Raw genomic sequence first — 14,076 nt, 5'->3', positions numbered from 1 at the left:
ACCAGATCGTTCATCCAGTGCCACCGATGCCCCCCACCCACCCCCCATCTGTACACCAACCACACGACTCAAGCCCCGTCATCTTTGGCTCGGCTCTCCCACAGCTGGCTCATCCGTGTTGATTCACGTGCAGCTACCCAACTATTGCGGGGCTTATGAGTTAGCACGAGGGACACTAAAGTATAACTGCACTCAGAGTACAAATACGTTAGCTGGCACGGAGCCCACAAAACCCCACACCCCGTGCCGAGTGGCACAGCAGTGCCAGTGTACCCTGGTGGTGCACGGACATGTATTATTTTTCGCCTCTTCTCATAAACATTGGTCAAGTGATGCATACAAATTTAGAAGTTGGGGGGGGCATGTCAAATCTGCTACTGAACGTGAACATAGAAATAAACACTTCAAATAATCGAAACTGGACAACCCGGTCGTTTTCCAGAAGGGAGAAATGTGCCAATTTGGAATTTCAAGTGGCTAACGGTTTTCATTATGAACGGATCCACCCTTGTGAATTTCTCTCCCCGGAAGTGCCAAGCTCGCACCACAATCGGAATGATTCCTGTGGGCAACACGCACCCAACCTGCTCCACTAAAAATTTGCCCGCGCAAGTTTTTCCGCGTGGGCAGTGCCGCGCGCACCCTTGCCCGCGAAGCGAGACGGGAGTGAAACGCAAAACACGCGCGGGGTGCACGCATGCTCACATGGAGGTTTTTATTTTCCCTTTTACAAGACAAGACAAGCCCGGGCGAGACGGCAGCACAGTGCAGATGAAGCAAAGGGAAGGAAGGGAGGAAGGGTTGAGGGGGGGGGGGAGACGAAGGGGAGGTGAACTCAGGTGCGGGGAAGTGAGCGGAGGAACTTGGGTAGAGAGAATAAATACACTGCAGCAGCACAGCAAACACACACACAGCCCACAGCCGTCGCCACCAACCACCACCGTACACACACAATCTTCAAGTGTTCAACTAAGACAAAAAGCACAATGTGTCTTTTTCTTCCGAAATCCAGAGTTACAGCCAAGTTTTTTTTACGTGGCATCCGTTACGTAAAGCCTGCCGAGATGTGGCCGCCCACCGCGGGGTTAACCGGAGTGGAGGTTAACCGCCGTGGGGTTAACCGTCGGTGTGGCAACGTTTGTCTCAGCTATACGGGGCGCAGGTGCTGGCACCACCACAATGAAGAAGAGGAGAGACGACAACATTGACAGCGATGATGCCCTTCATGTCCGTGGATGCCCCGAAGGAGAACGCGTTTTTTTTCTTTGGGAGATGCGTCTTGGTTTTTGCTGGGAAGCGAGACTATACGTTTATACTATTACGCATATATATTGGTGGCAGAAAATATATAGATTCTTGGTTCACGAAGGCAAATTTAAAAAGCACGTCTATTATGCAGGAGAACAATCACCTGCTTATATTGCCGTCCTGTGGTTGTACGTGTTGGAAAAATAAACTTAAGCCACAAAGCAGCGCTCGCCGTGTTTGGAATGAGCTCGCATTTTACATTTTTATTTCAAGCTGTGCACACATTAAAGTACTTCTCATAACTTTGCCGTTTCCAAGAGAGAGAAAAATATCGTGGCCAACACCGGCCTAAGTGCTTGCGCGATACAGTAGATTAACGTTTGCAAGGCCCACACATGGATATATATACGCACGCACACACGAACACGCAAAGCGGTAGCGGCGGCGGCAGCGACAGAGCCGCTGCGTGGGACTCGTCTGAAGTTAAACGTTTGTCTTTAACATCGAGGAGACAAGACCTCCTCTTCCTCGTTATGTCTGCCGAGAACAGCGCGGCCTTCCGCACGCAGAGTGCTACCATCGGGAGCGACACTCACAACACACGCGTGGCCCCACGGCAAATCGCGAGTTTTTCCATCAACCCGCCGTCCCTGTCCCGCCTACGAATGTCCGCGTCTGTGAACACTCGCGCAGCCCATTTGCCGATCCACTGCTGGACGAGGGCCTCCGGATGCCGCGCGGGTCCCTCGCCCGCGATTCGACCACCGATGGTTAGGGTTGGGGAAAGAATAACGGGGATGTTGGTGCACTGCCATCTGTTGGCCAAAAACCCCTGTTGCACGATGGTCAACCATGCAAAACGCAACCCGCGGGCTCTACCCGGCTTGGTCGACCAGGACTCGGGCGCATTCCGGCCGATTTGGTCATAGGCTACGAGTATTCAGTAAGCCAGGTTTTTTTTTTACATTTTGCCATCGCTGTAAAGCACCTAGACTAAAAACTAACCGGAGGAAATATCGTGTTACTATTTTGCGTAGGTGTAAGTTCCGTTTGAAACATGCGGACATAATTAGTCCGGTCCTTACACGCGTGTGTCCCACGTCCGACAGATTTTGCCAGTTCATGGTATACGGTACAGAATTAATATTTTCACAGCTGCTTTGTCGGCATTAGAGTCGGCGTCGATTGTCTATTACTTTTGGCTGCTCACAGCGAGCACACATTGGTTGGTTGGTTCTTTTCTTTTTGGAAATTACAGAAACGTGACCAAGATCTCAGAGCACTGAATGGCAAGTGCTCTGCTAAAACGATAAAGCTGTATTTGAGCAATGAAATTATTGGACAGTCCCGTTCGGCACCCGATGAAAGCACTCTGATGGAACGAAGAATATCCAAGGACTCGAAAATAACAAAATAGTAAACAGAAAAAAATTAGACAAAAACACACAGGAAAAAACCATCCACGTCGTCATTTTGCCAACCGGCCCTGGAGTGTACTTGGTCCCCGGTTTAGCATGCGTCGTCATTTTCTACCCGCCAGCTCTCCTTGGCGCCCCCTCGCTCGCCTGCCCCTCTGTCGCGCTCGCTTGGCCGCCCCGCTCTATGTGACCTTGATGACGCGCATCATGTTCGTGTAGCCGGAACCCGGGCGCCAGCCCGTCACGACGATCACCACGTCGTCCTGCTTGAAGAAGCCGCGGCACTTGCCTGCCGACGAAAACAACGGAGACAAAGCCGTCAACGCCAACTCGCGAAGAGAAATGCGACAATCCCATCGATTCTCCGTAGACGGGGAGTGCAAGAGGAGGTGGAGAAGGGAGGAAGTCGGGTGACTTCGTAACAAGCCCGCTAAAAGCCCGAGTACCGAAGCGAGCCTTACCGACTTCCATGGCGAGGTTGACGCGCAGGTCCACGTCCTCGGCCCACACGTCGTTGACCGGCTCGCGGCACAGCACGGGGAAGATCCCGCGGTAGAGGTGCGCCTGGCGCGCGGTCTGGCCGCAGCGCGTCACCGCGATGATGGGCGCGCGCGGGCGGTACTTGGAGAGCAGGTGAGCAGAGCTGCACGCGCCACAACGGATCGATTGTCTCAGCCGGAGGGAGGGGACCCACACCGTCACGACACGCACCATGTCCCCCGTACCTCGCCACGAACTGTGTTTAACCAGGCACGCGCCACACTCCACACGCGAGTTTACCGGGCAGCCGGTAGGAGAGAAAATGCCATGCGCTATTGCTAGCATTGGTCACGAATTCCATAGCCAGCACAACCACGACCGCACCAACCACCAGTAGCGCCACCACTTACCAGCACAACCACACTAGTGCCGCGACGACTAGCAGCACAACTACCACCAGCACGACCTCCGCCGTTGTCGTTATCATCAACGCCATCCCACCACTGGCCTCGGTCACAATTATCACCAACACCACCACCACTCACCGCCCGGACTTGGTGAGCACGATGATGGCACCCGCAGAGCACTTGAAGGAGGCCTCGACGGTGCCGATGGCGGTGGTCTCGGTGGGGTCGCTGGTGATGCCCGACAGCCGCCGCAGCTCCTCAAACAGCTGACGGTGGTACATAGCCGCCTCGGCCTCCCGGGCAATCTACAGCAACACCAAATACAAAGATCCCCCGTATAGCATTAGACTGTTGGGTTAAGTGCTGTTAGCGAGCACCTACAAAGGCCGGTACAGCACACGAGGGGGTGGGTGGCCGACACCACGCCCGGCCGCCTTTGTCTCCCCAGTGGTGATGTTTACACACCACTCCAGGTACTCATTTGAGGCTGAGTCGACCTAGGGGAGGCCCAGGACCAGTTAAGAGAATCGTCACTGGTGTTGGCCGTGAGCAGAAATCGAACTTGTGTCCGGCAGGCATCACAGCACAGCGCGATAACCACGACACTACCGCTCCCAACATCAACAATAACAGCCAGTGGCCACTAAGTGGCGGTGACATCACCAGGGCGCTTGTGCCTGTTAAGGCCACGTGAAGTGTCGAACGCCCGCTGGCAGGAAGTCACAGGACAGACCCAAGTGCCATAGGTTGACTGACCGAGACGATGCACCACCTGTGCACCCTACTGTTCCAACACCCACACTCACTCACCCACCCACCCACACACTCGCTCTCACTCACCGCGTGCTGCATGCGCACGGCCTCCAGGGGGTAGTCTCCCTTGGCCGTCTCCCCGCTCAGCATGATGCAGTCGGCGCCGTCCAGCACCGCGTTGGCCACGTCGCTGCTCTCCGCGCGCGTAGGCCGAGGCTTCTTGATCATGCTCTCCAGCATCTGCAGCAAAGATCGCCGCCAAATCCATCAAGCGGTTGCTCGGAACTCGAGAGACGCAAACCAGAGCGAGGAGGACCTTTCGCAAATACGCGCTTCGGCTCAACGGCCACCGTCTGGCCTGGGCCCAGGATCAGTTCGGATAATCGCCACCCGTCGGGTTCATAGCGCTGTGTGCCAACCGCAGCGCCTCCACCCCCGTGGCCCCCCCAGCCCCGTGGCCCCCCAGCCCCGTGGCCCCCCAGCCCCGTGGCCCCCCAGCCCCGTGGCCCTCGACCCCCGTGGCCCTCACCTGCGTGGCACAGATGACCGGCTTGCCCGCACGGTTGCAGCGTCCGATCATCATCTTCTGCGCAATGAACACCTTCTCTCCGGGAATCTCGATTCCCAGGTCCCCACGAGCCACCATGATTCCGTCGCTGGCTTCCAGGATCTCCTCAAACCTGAAACGAGCCCAGGGGAGGTTTACTTCGGGTTTCGGAATGACCACGTCAGGCACGCCGAGCCGCCGGCTACTGCCGAGGTTCGCGGATCGAATTCCACTTTCGGTCACCATACCGTGAACAATAAACTCAGTTTCCCTCATCGTAGGAAAGTTATGGTCAATCATCCCCGCACAACGCGTGGGCAGAGGCTGTCATCCGCACCTCCGATTATCACGGTTGGCTTCGTAAGGGTGCGAAAGAAGTTCAGCGTACATGCGTACACACACCCAGCAGTGGAACGCCACAGAGGGCTGAACATGCACACGATCGTGAACACGACCGCGATTCGGTAAACGGCACACACCTGCGCACGCCCTCGTGGTTTTCAATCTTGCTGATGATCTTGATGTTCTTCCCCTTCTCCCCCAGCACGGCTCGCACCTAGGTGACAAGGTTGGACGTCGCTGCGATGAGTACGAGCGAGGGCGAGCGTCAGGCCTGTGGTCTCAGCAGTGCCAGGGTCGGCGTTAGACCAAGCGCGAGGGCTAGGCACGACGGGTGTTACGTCCAGCGTCAGGGTTAAGAGCGACCACGGTTTTTCGACGTCAAGGTTAGAAGCGAGTGCCTGGTCTAGCCAAGTGAGAGAGTGCGTTTATCCACCACACCAAATTTAAGAGGCACTGTGGTGCAGAGGTGTTAACTCCCTCACCTGGTATGCCGGTTGTGGGTTTGATCCCGACCCTGACGCCTGCTGTATATTTGGAGTTTGCATGTCTCTCCCCGTGGTCGCGTGAATTTTTCTCCGGGTCCTCCGGTTTTTTTTCCCCCCTCCACATTTATAATCCACAACATGCGTTATTAAGATTATTTGGCTGCTGCTATGAATTTCCACATGGAGAGATAAGCCACCGCTTCGTTGAGCTTTCGTTTGCGATAACCAGGTCGCTTCTGAAAAAGAGCTACACAGCTCAGATGGGTTTTACCTGGTAAAATAAAAAAAGTTTAGTTTATAGTTTAATAAGTGCAAGAGTCCGTGGCGGGCAGGCGGGCGGTGCCGGCAGACAAACCTCCTCGACGTCGGCGGCCTTGCGGATGAACGATGCGAACACCATGTCCACGCCCTGATCCACGCCGAACTGCAGGTCCTGCACGTCCTTGGCGGAGACGGCGGGGAGGTCCACAGCGGCGCCGGGCAGGTTCACGCCCTTGCGGCTGCCCAGCATCCCCCCGTTCTCTACCTCTGTAATGACGTAGTCGTCGCCTGGAAGAGGGCGGAGGGGGCAGGGCGATGGGTGACGGATAGTGGCGGTGAGCACAGCTGCGACGGCGTTTCATCATCAATTTCGACCACGCTCCGGTTTCCATTTTAGTTGTTTTTCGCTCCAGTTTCTATTTGCTTGGGATGTTGCCCTTGCTATGTTGTGTTGTTGCTTTTGTCGTTCTGGTGACCCAGGTCACACAAGTTTGCAAATGGTCTGGTTACACAAAAGGTAAAACTAAGAAATGTATGAACCACGATTTACCAGCCACTATGAATGAAATAGACAGGGCTTGATCCAGCAGTGGTTTAATATGGGCTCTAAATTATTACTACCATCATTAAAATGGCACGTAACGGATCAACGTGGTGTCTTTTTTTACTTATCTGGTATACCTGCGTCATAAATCAATCCACTGCTGGGTGAAGGCCTCCAAGTTTGTCGACATGTCATAATAGCCCTGCGATGCAACGATCACACCTAAGCACTCGCACACGAGCCCATTTCAACGCTCCATCTCTGCGGTCAACCCTTCGCCGCAGGCTGCCACTCCACCGTTGGCCTTGCCCAGCGACGGTGCCGCGCATCTTCGCGAACTTTACCTGCTCAGTTCGCGCGCGTTTAATCTGCCCGAGGTCAAAGCCCTTTCGTTGCTCTAAGCTGGCATGAAGTGCAGCAAAACTGCCCCCCCCCCCCCTAGATCTACGCAGAGAGGGGTTGTTGCCGTACATTGACCAGTCGACCCCCCCGTGCATCACTGACACGTTGACCCAGTGACCCGTGTGACCCCACCCCCCCGTGCATCTCTGCCCTGTTGACAACTCCCCCCCCATTTACCAGTTTAACATGTAGGCTCACAGCGATGACATCACCTTTACTCTGTTTAAGACCGAAAACGGTAAGACTTGTTCCCAAAACATCATGGTACTCGGATTGTAAATGTTGTGGGTTTACTCTCCCAACAAACTGGGTGTGCTGAAGTACTGTAGTAACTAATTGGCACGTTTTGTTTACGTGGCAAACATTATTCATTGACCGTGGTGGGTCAACGGACACATTTCTATTTACGCGATCCAACCCAAAATCCCCCTTATTGTGAATACCATTTGTCGCGAAAATCGACTACGTGCTAAATTACCCATCTCTCCGTTGATGCCACCGAGCTAGCGACACACAGCCGCCGCCACGCGTACCGTCTCTCGACGCGACCCGCCCATCATCACCTCCCCCCCCCCCCAATCACCGCCCCCCACGCCACCCGATGTCAAAGCCACTGGCGAGGAAGTCAGCGCACGCGCGCGCTCTCCCTTCCTTTACCGATCTCCTTGACGAGCAGGGAGATGAGGCCGTCATCCACGAAGATCTTGCTGCCGGGCGTCACGACCTTGGTGATGTTCTTGTAGTCGAGCCACACCATGGTATCGTCGCACGCGTCCTGGTAAGCGTCGTCCAGCGTCACCTTCAGCTCCGCGCCCTTCTTCAGCTCCACCTCCGCCGTGCCGCTCTGCGCCGCCACCACCACCGCTCGCTCATTAGTCCAGCCGTTCGTTCGTTCAGTCACCCAGTCGCTCGTTTATTGATCCACTCACAGCATTTGTGAATTCAAAACAGCCAATGCATTTATTTACTCAATCGCTTATTAATGTATTCATTCACTCATTAATTTACGATACAATTTACCGAGCCATTCGCCCATTCATTCATTTACTTTTTAAAATGTTCCTTCCCAAGTTTTAAGGCGAAGTTTCAAATGTTCAAGTGTGTTTCATGTGAACCGGGTGAACTCATTGTGGGAACCAGCATGAGTCTTCATTTGGGCAATTAAGGATCCCCTCGCCCTGTTGCGGCCTAGCCAAGGGGACACCCAGCGGCAGCCGACCCTGCGTGTAGGGCAAAGCGTGCGCAGCAGCTCCGGCCTGCGAACTGTCATTCAGGGGGCTCGATGTTGACACGTGTTGGCTTTTCCCCAAATTTAAGTGTCCGTTCGGAGCTCGCAAAGCGCAGCGTGAAGGAGATGACATCACGGGTCTCTCTCCTCCTCGCCACAAGAGGGCAGCACTTTCCCACCCGCCTTGCCACAGGTAGAGGACGAATCGTCTTCGCACAAAGCTGAGCATTTGAATTCTCATACCTGAAAGGTTATCCAAATTAAAATTAGTGGTGGTGGTGTACTCCCTTGATGCGTGGACTAAGGGCCATGTTGCTGCTGCTGCATCCCCTGGGTGTGGGGGTCCGTGGGTGGAGGCGTACCCCCTTGATGAGGCCTGTGCGGATCTCGGGCCCCTTGGTGTCGAGGGCGACCCCCACAGGGCGGTAGTAGATGGGGTTCCCGGCAAAGCTCTCCGTGGCCTCGCGCACGTTCTTGATGGTGTCAGAGTGGTACTGCGGGAGAAACACACGCGCGGCGCAGCGCTCGCAACAACAACAAACGCGTACGAAGCACGACAAAATAAAACGTTCGCGGTGCAACGCTCTCGCTCGCAATGCTCGATTACACCACAGCAACGGACGCAGGCGGCAGAAGGATCGCGACACGCGGCAACGACAACGTCGCAGTGGCGACACGCGGAGTGTCACGCTCGCGCAACAAAACCGCACGAGGCCCACAACAATAAAAGCCGCACGTAGCACCACACAGAAACGCACGCAGCATGCAGTTCCCGCACACAGCGCCGCACGCGGCACACCTCGTGGCTGCCGTGGGAGAAGTTCATGCGAGCGATGTTCATGCCCGACTTGATCATCTCCTTCAGGGTGTCCAACGAGCGCGATGCAGGCCCTGTGCCACGGCGGGGTGACGGAGGGAAGAGGGGAGGGCAAGGGAACACACGGAGATCCCGTGTTGAGCAGCAAAGACGAAACAAAGACGAAGATCCCCCGTGTAGCTTTAACAGACTGTTGGGGCAAGTGCTGTTCGTGAGTAGCAGTTATGAAGGCTGGCACGGCACACTAGTGGGTGGGGTGGCCAGCACCACACCCGGCCGCCTTCGTCTCCTCCGTGGCAATGTTTACACACCGCACCAGGTACTCATTTGAGGCCCAGTCGACCTAGGGGAGGCCCAGGACAGGTTCAGATAATTGGTGTTGGCCGTTAAATGGGAATCAAACCCAGGTCGCCGGTTTCGCCGCGCAGCTCACACACGCACGCACCGATGGTGCAGATGATGCCAGTGTTGCGTGCCGTGATGGGCTCCGAGTCGATGTCCAGGAGGCACATGTGCTCCAGGAATGTGTCGGCGCGCGATGCCGACAGCTGCTGCGTCTGCACGAAGGCGCTTCCAGGGTCGTGGCTTGCCATGTCTGCTCAGGGGAGGTTGGGAGCTTCGCTGCGATTCAAAATGCGAGCACGTCCGCTACAGACTTCTGCAAAAGCCAAAAAAATGAAAACGGGGCGCGTCAACAAATCAATCGGTACATTTCGGTATTCATGCCATTCTTATTATCGTAGCTTTGCTCGTTTTCCCAGGAGAGTCGTGGAGGGTCCTGCTAAGTTTTCACAGTCATAGGGGAAGGCGATGTTGCCATGCGTTTCCGCATGAAAAAAAATCAGGCCACCTCACGGGTCATTTTCCAACGTGGCCAAATTTGGATTGCAACGCTGGCGGGCGCGTGGCCCACCTCTTTCAAAACGACGTCACGGGGGACGACCAACGTCCACTTTGACGGAGACAGAAGGGCATTTGATTGCTTTAAAGCACCCCCGCAGTATTAGCCGGGGCAAACGATGAGCCCGAAAACACGCAAGCTCAGCAATGAGGCTCGCTGGTATAAGACTGGAGCAGGTGGCGCACGACTCACAGCCACAGCGGGAAACATACTTGATATGGTGAGCCAGGTACGGACAGAAGTGGCCGAAATTAATCCCTGGGCATTGTGCGCTCTATGCGGGGACGGGGGGGTGTGGAGTTTGGCCGGCTTTGAATAGAGGCCATTGAGTCGAGCGGAGATTAATTTTCGATGTAATCACGCGAGCGAGCTTGCGTGCAAAGAAGTGTAACGTGAGAATTTCGCACGGTAGATCGGGTGGGCGCATGCCACCGCTTTTCAACGGGGGCGACGCGATTGGTCTCGTTAACAGCGAAGGATATTGCATGCGTCACTTACGCAACACTGTGCGAGCGCCTTTAATAATAGTCTTTAACAGTGTTCCCGAGTGACGTTTGGTCGATACACTTGGGGTATACTCTACAACAACAATGCTACTTCGGTTCCATCTTCATCATCATCATCAGCCATTTTATATCCAATACTTGCGCACCACTTCCCAATATGGGGATCTTCATTCACTTCATTGTTATTGATTGTCATTTGGGCAACCCAGGTCAATCTTGCAGGCGAGACTCATCCTGGTCTCTTGAGTTCTCACGTCCGGTTACAAACTAAAATAAACTTGGAGCTTGAAACTTGAGCTAACCTCACTCATCCATTCGACCTCCCATCAACTCATCCATCCATTCACCCACTCATTCACTCGACCATCCATTCTCTCACGCATTCACCGACTCACTAAATCTTGCAAATGAGACTGCCCTCATCTCTTAAGTTCACAATCGGTTAAAAATAAATTACAACTTTTGACACTTGAATAGCTCCGAGATTTCCACAAAACCAAAAAAATACAAATGACCGCGCACCGCTTAAAAAGGAGGCGCGCGTAACGCCGAGCTGTGACGCAGCGTCTGAAATTCAAACGACCTTGGCCAAAGGGGCGGCAGTCAATGTCTAGCGTCAGCGTCCCCGACCCAGATTCCCGCTGCATCGCGGCACACCCCAGCATCGCCGCCCGGTCCCTTCACACCGACTTGGCGGACGAGAGGAAAACTAGAAGAAAATTGTTTTAATTAAAACATTTCAAGCGGCTAATTCCCTGCCCGCTCCCCTCCAGATGGGACGTCTCGTTTTTTTGCACAGGTGTCTTGGGGCGTCGAGCGACACGCGTAGCAAATGCGCAAGTCATGGGTCACGTGTGTGTGTATATATATAAAGTGTCGAATCTAAAACACCCTGCCCGTGTATGTTTAGGTAACGTCTACCACAGGTAATGCAGCGTAAAGAACGGCAACGGGCCCAGGCAGCACGTTGGAGCGTCTCGCCGCGGTCAATCATATGAATAAATAAATGGTGTGTGCCACACCGGTTCATTTAGAATGTTCTCTCAGCTGTCGTGCTGGAATTAAGACCAAACTAAATGGGGGGGGGGGGGGCGGTGGCGCAGCAGATCACGCACTCCACTGTAAACGTGCCTACACGAGTTCGAGTCCCAGCCAAAGCCAATATCGGTGGCGAGTAATGAATGGAGCCAGACCCACTCTCACCCACCACCCTCCCCCCCCCCCATTCACCAACCCGGTACGACCCAATGTGATGAAGTATGGCGAAAACAAGATCCACACATGACAGGGCGTGGAGAGGGCTTCATCCAGTCGTGGATTGACAAAGGGCCTGTGCATTCCGAGATCCAACAAGACGTTCGGATCGCAGAAGCCAAGAGCAGGGGAGTTGGGCCTGGTTCACACTTGGGGTTGAAGAATGTGTCAGAAAACAAGGTGCTGCAGGCTTGGGCTGGGAAGTGGATAGGAGATGGGGAGTGCAGCAAAAGCGGAAATCAAATCCACCTGTGTGGAGCTTTGAGCGCGACCCCCCTCCCCCCTCCGTGTCGTATGCACATGGCTTGGTCTACTCCATGTATCTCCAGTTCCCTCCCGCGCGAGGCCAATCTCTCATTAATAATGGAAATCGGCCAAACGTCCCTATGTTGCAGCGCCCTCCGACAGAAAGGGACAAGCTTGAGACCGAGTGAGGCTTGTGCCTAGACACAGTATAATTTAATTACGAAAGAAATTGATGAGGAAAATAATAATTTAATGTAACGGTCGTATGACCTTCAGGACGGGGGCCATGGTCATGACGTCCCCCAGTGACGTCATGACCATGGCCCCCGTCACAACACGTGGGCTAAGCTGGAAGGACGCTCCATGTTTTTTTCTATGGACCCCGAAGCGTGTAGGCTGCTGCGTGTTATTCTACGGAGCAGGCAGCGTAGAGGTCGCTCCATATTATTCTACAGAGCCTGAAGCATGAAGGGGGGGGGGATATTACAAAACGATTATCAACACACGTGCAATGTGCCTACAGAATACAGCATGCCTACATAAACTGGTTTATGTAAAATTGTTCGCTCATGTCATATTTCCAGCTCTTGATGTACGGATCATAAATAAACATCCCGCAATTAAATTGGAACAAAATCTGAGGGGGCGCGCACCAACAGCACGGAGAAGGTGGAGGCGCAACAATCGCACCGAGCAGACAGAAAAAAAGAGGAAACCCCCTTGGATCGGAGCGAGCATTCGCGAGACGCAGCCATCGCATGGACACGAGCACAGCGGGGCACCTGCTGGGGTCGGGCACGTCACGTCAAAGGGACACGTGGCCCCGGCGGTCGGAGTAACGGACGCAGCGTGCGGGAGGCTCGGCGGATTTGCTGCATCGCGATGCCGAAGGGCAGGCCTTCATCCAGCAGTGGGTAGAACAGGGCTGCTAATGCCGATTGGTAACACCGCTGACAGCGCAGGTCTTGAGCAGTGAATTGGCAATGTTTGTATTTGCGCGAAGCTCAAATTCAACTGCCACATTGCAGTGGATCAACAGTATTAATATCGGTCTGGTTATACGCAGGTGCATTTGCTTCAAAACGTGCTAGATTCCAAGAGCCAATACTAAATGAGGAATCTGTCATTTTAAACCAAATAATTTTACCAAAATATTTGCCTCCGATACGTATGTACATCAACCCCCGGCAAAATGAGGCCTTGATAAAAAGGGCTGCAAATTACAATGTCACTATTTATCTTCAACGCAGGCTAAATGCGCATACCGTATATATTATGAAGGCAGGCACTTCTCTTTTACTTGTATAGACCTTTAATTAACGAGGCGTGCGATCTAACGAACACTCGCTTCAACAAAACCTCTCAGACAAAAAAAATAGGGCAAATTATGCCCAGAGCATCCACACAAAGATGCAACCAATATGCAGCCTACGTAAAAAATTACTCGGCCATCTGGAGTAATTGAGCCACTCAATCAGGAAATGTTGTCAAGCCACTGCTGGTTGAAGGTCTTCCCCATGCCGTATCAGACGTTGGTGGGAGGGGGGGGGTAATATGACCATACTTCACCACGCTCGTCGGTTCGGGTTGGTGAAGGGTTGTTTTAAAGATGAACGAAAATGCTGACCCATCGTTTCAGCTGTTACCTATCCACTGCTGGATGGAAGCCATGCCACTGCTGAAACCATCGCTCTCACGATGTTCACACTCCATCTCTCGCTGCTGCACTTGAGCCGATCTCATCGCTTCATCTCTGCATTGGTCGTCCTTTTATCTATACACTTAAAACTTGAACAGTCATTTTAGCATACATATACAGGACTCAATCATGTACATATGTACGTTATTATATATACATTACGATATATGAATATGCATGCAAGGGGTACACATAGCATGCATGTTATAATTAAGTCGAAGTGATTTCCTGCTCAAATGAGACACATTGAGGCATTGGTGCTCATCTCCTGTTTACAGCCCTGAGAACAGAAGTGCAAATTCCACATTCCTATGATGGGGGAAAGTCTATCCACAACGTGGTACTTATTTTATTGACACCGGAGGGCAGAATGATGGGCTTTGTCCATACCTCCCCAACCATGATTTGAACTCACAACCGTGCGATTGTTGAGCCGCTGGCCTCTGCCGCCGAGACACCTGGCCGGATTATGTACGCACCCAAAATAAATAAGCAGGATTTTAAAAAAATGTTTTACTCTGTTGAAAGAATGATACAA

The 14,076-nt window shown here is 53.5% G+C and overlaps 1 protein-coding gene across 2 annotated transcripts in view; it reads right to left on the bottom strand.

Annotated features, from left to right (window-relative positions):
- Window positions 1-690: 690 nt before the first annotated feature.
- The window catches only part of LOC116953542 (pyruvate kinase PKM), a 35,646-nt gene continuing 22,260 nt past the window's right edge, over window positions 691-14,076 (bottom strand). For both annotated transcript variants that reach the window (XM_032973834.2, XM_032973833.2), the window contains exons 2-12: window positions 9,378-9,590; window positions 8,915-9,006; window positions 8,478-8,609; window positions 7,545-7,731; window positions 6,036-6,229; window positions 5,333-5,409; window positions 4,836-4,986; window positions 4,394-4,546; window positions 3,692-3,858; window positions 3,128-3,309; window positions 691-2,955 (exon numbers count right to left, since the gene is read on the bottom strand). In XM_032973834.2, coding sequence (XP_032829725.1) covers window positions 2,849-2,955; window positions 3,128-3,309; window positions 3,692-3,858; window positions 4,394-4,546; window positions 4,836-4,986; window positions 5,333-5,409; window positions 6,036-6,229; window positions 7,545-7,731; window positions 8,478-8,609; window positions 8,915-9,006; window positions 9,378-9,525 — 1,590 coding nt within the window. In that variant the 5' untranslated portion in view covers window positions 9,526-9,590 and the 3' untranslated portion in view covers window positions 691-2,848. The remainder of the gene's footprint in view (window positions 2,956-3,127; window positions 3,310-3,691; window positions 3,859-4,393; window positions 4,547-4,835; window positions 4,987-5,332; window positions 5,410-6,035; window positions 6,230-7,544; window positions 7,732-8,477; window positions 8,610-8,914; window positions 9,007-9,377; window positions 9,591-14,076) is intronic.

This window comes from Petromyzon marinus, chromosome 52 (assembly GCF_048934315.1).
Source record: "Petromyzon marinus isolate PM22_M1 ecotype Great Lakes invasive population chromosome 52, UKy_Petmar_22M1.pri1.0, whole genome shotgun sequence".
In the NCBI taxonomy this organism is placed as follows: Eukaryota; Metazoa; Chordata; class Hyperoartia; order Petromyzontiformes; family Petromyzontidae; genus Petromyzon; species Petromyzon marinus.
This window is presented reverse-complemented; position numbering and strand designations above follow the sequence as displayed.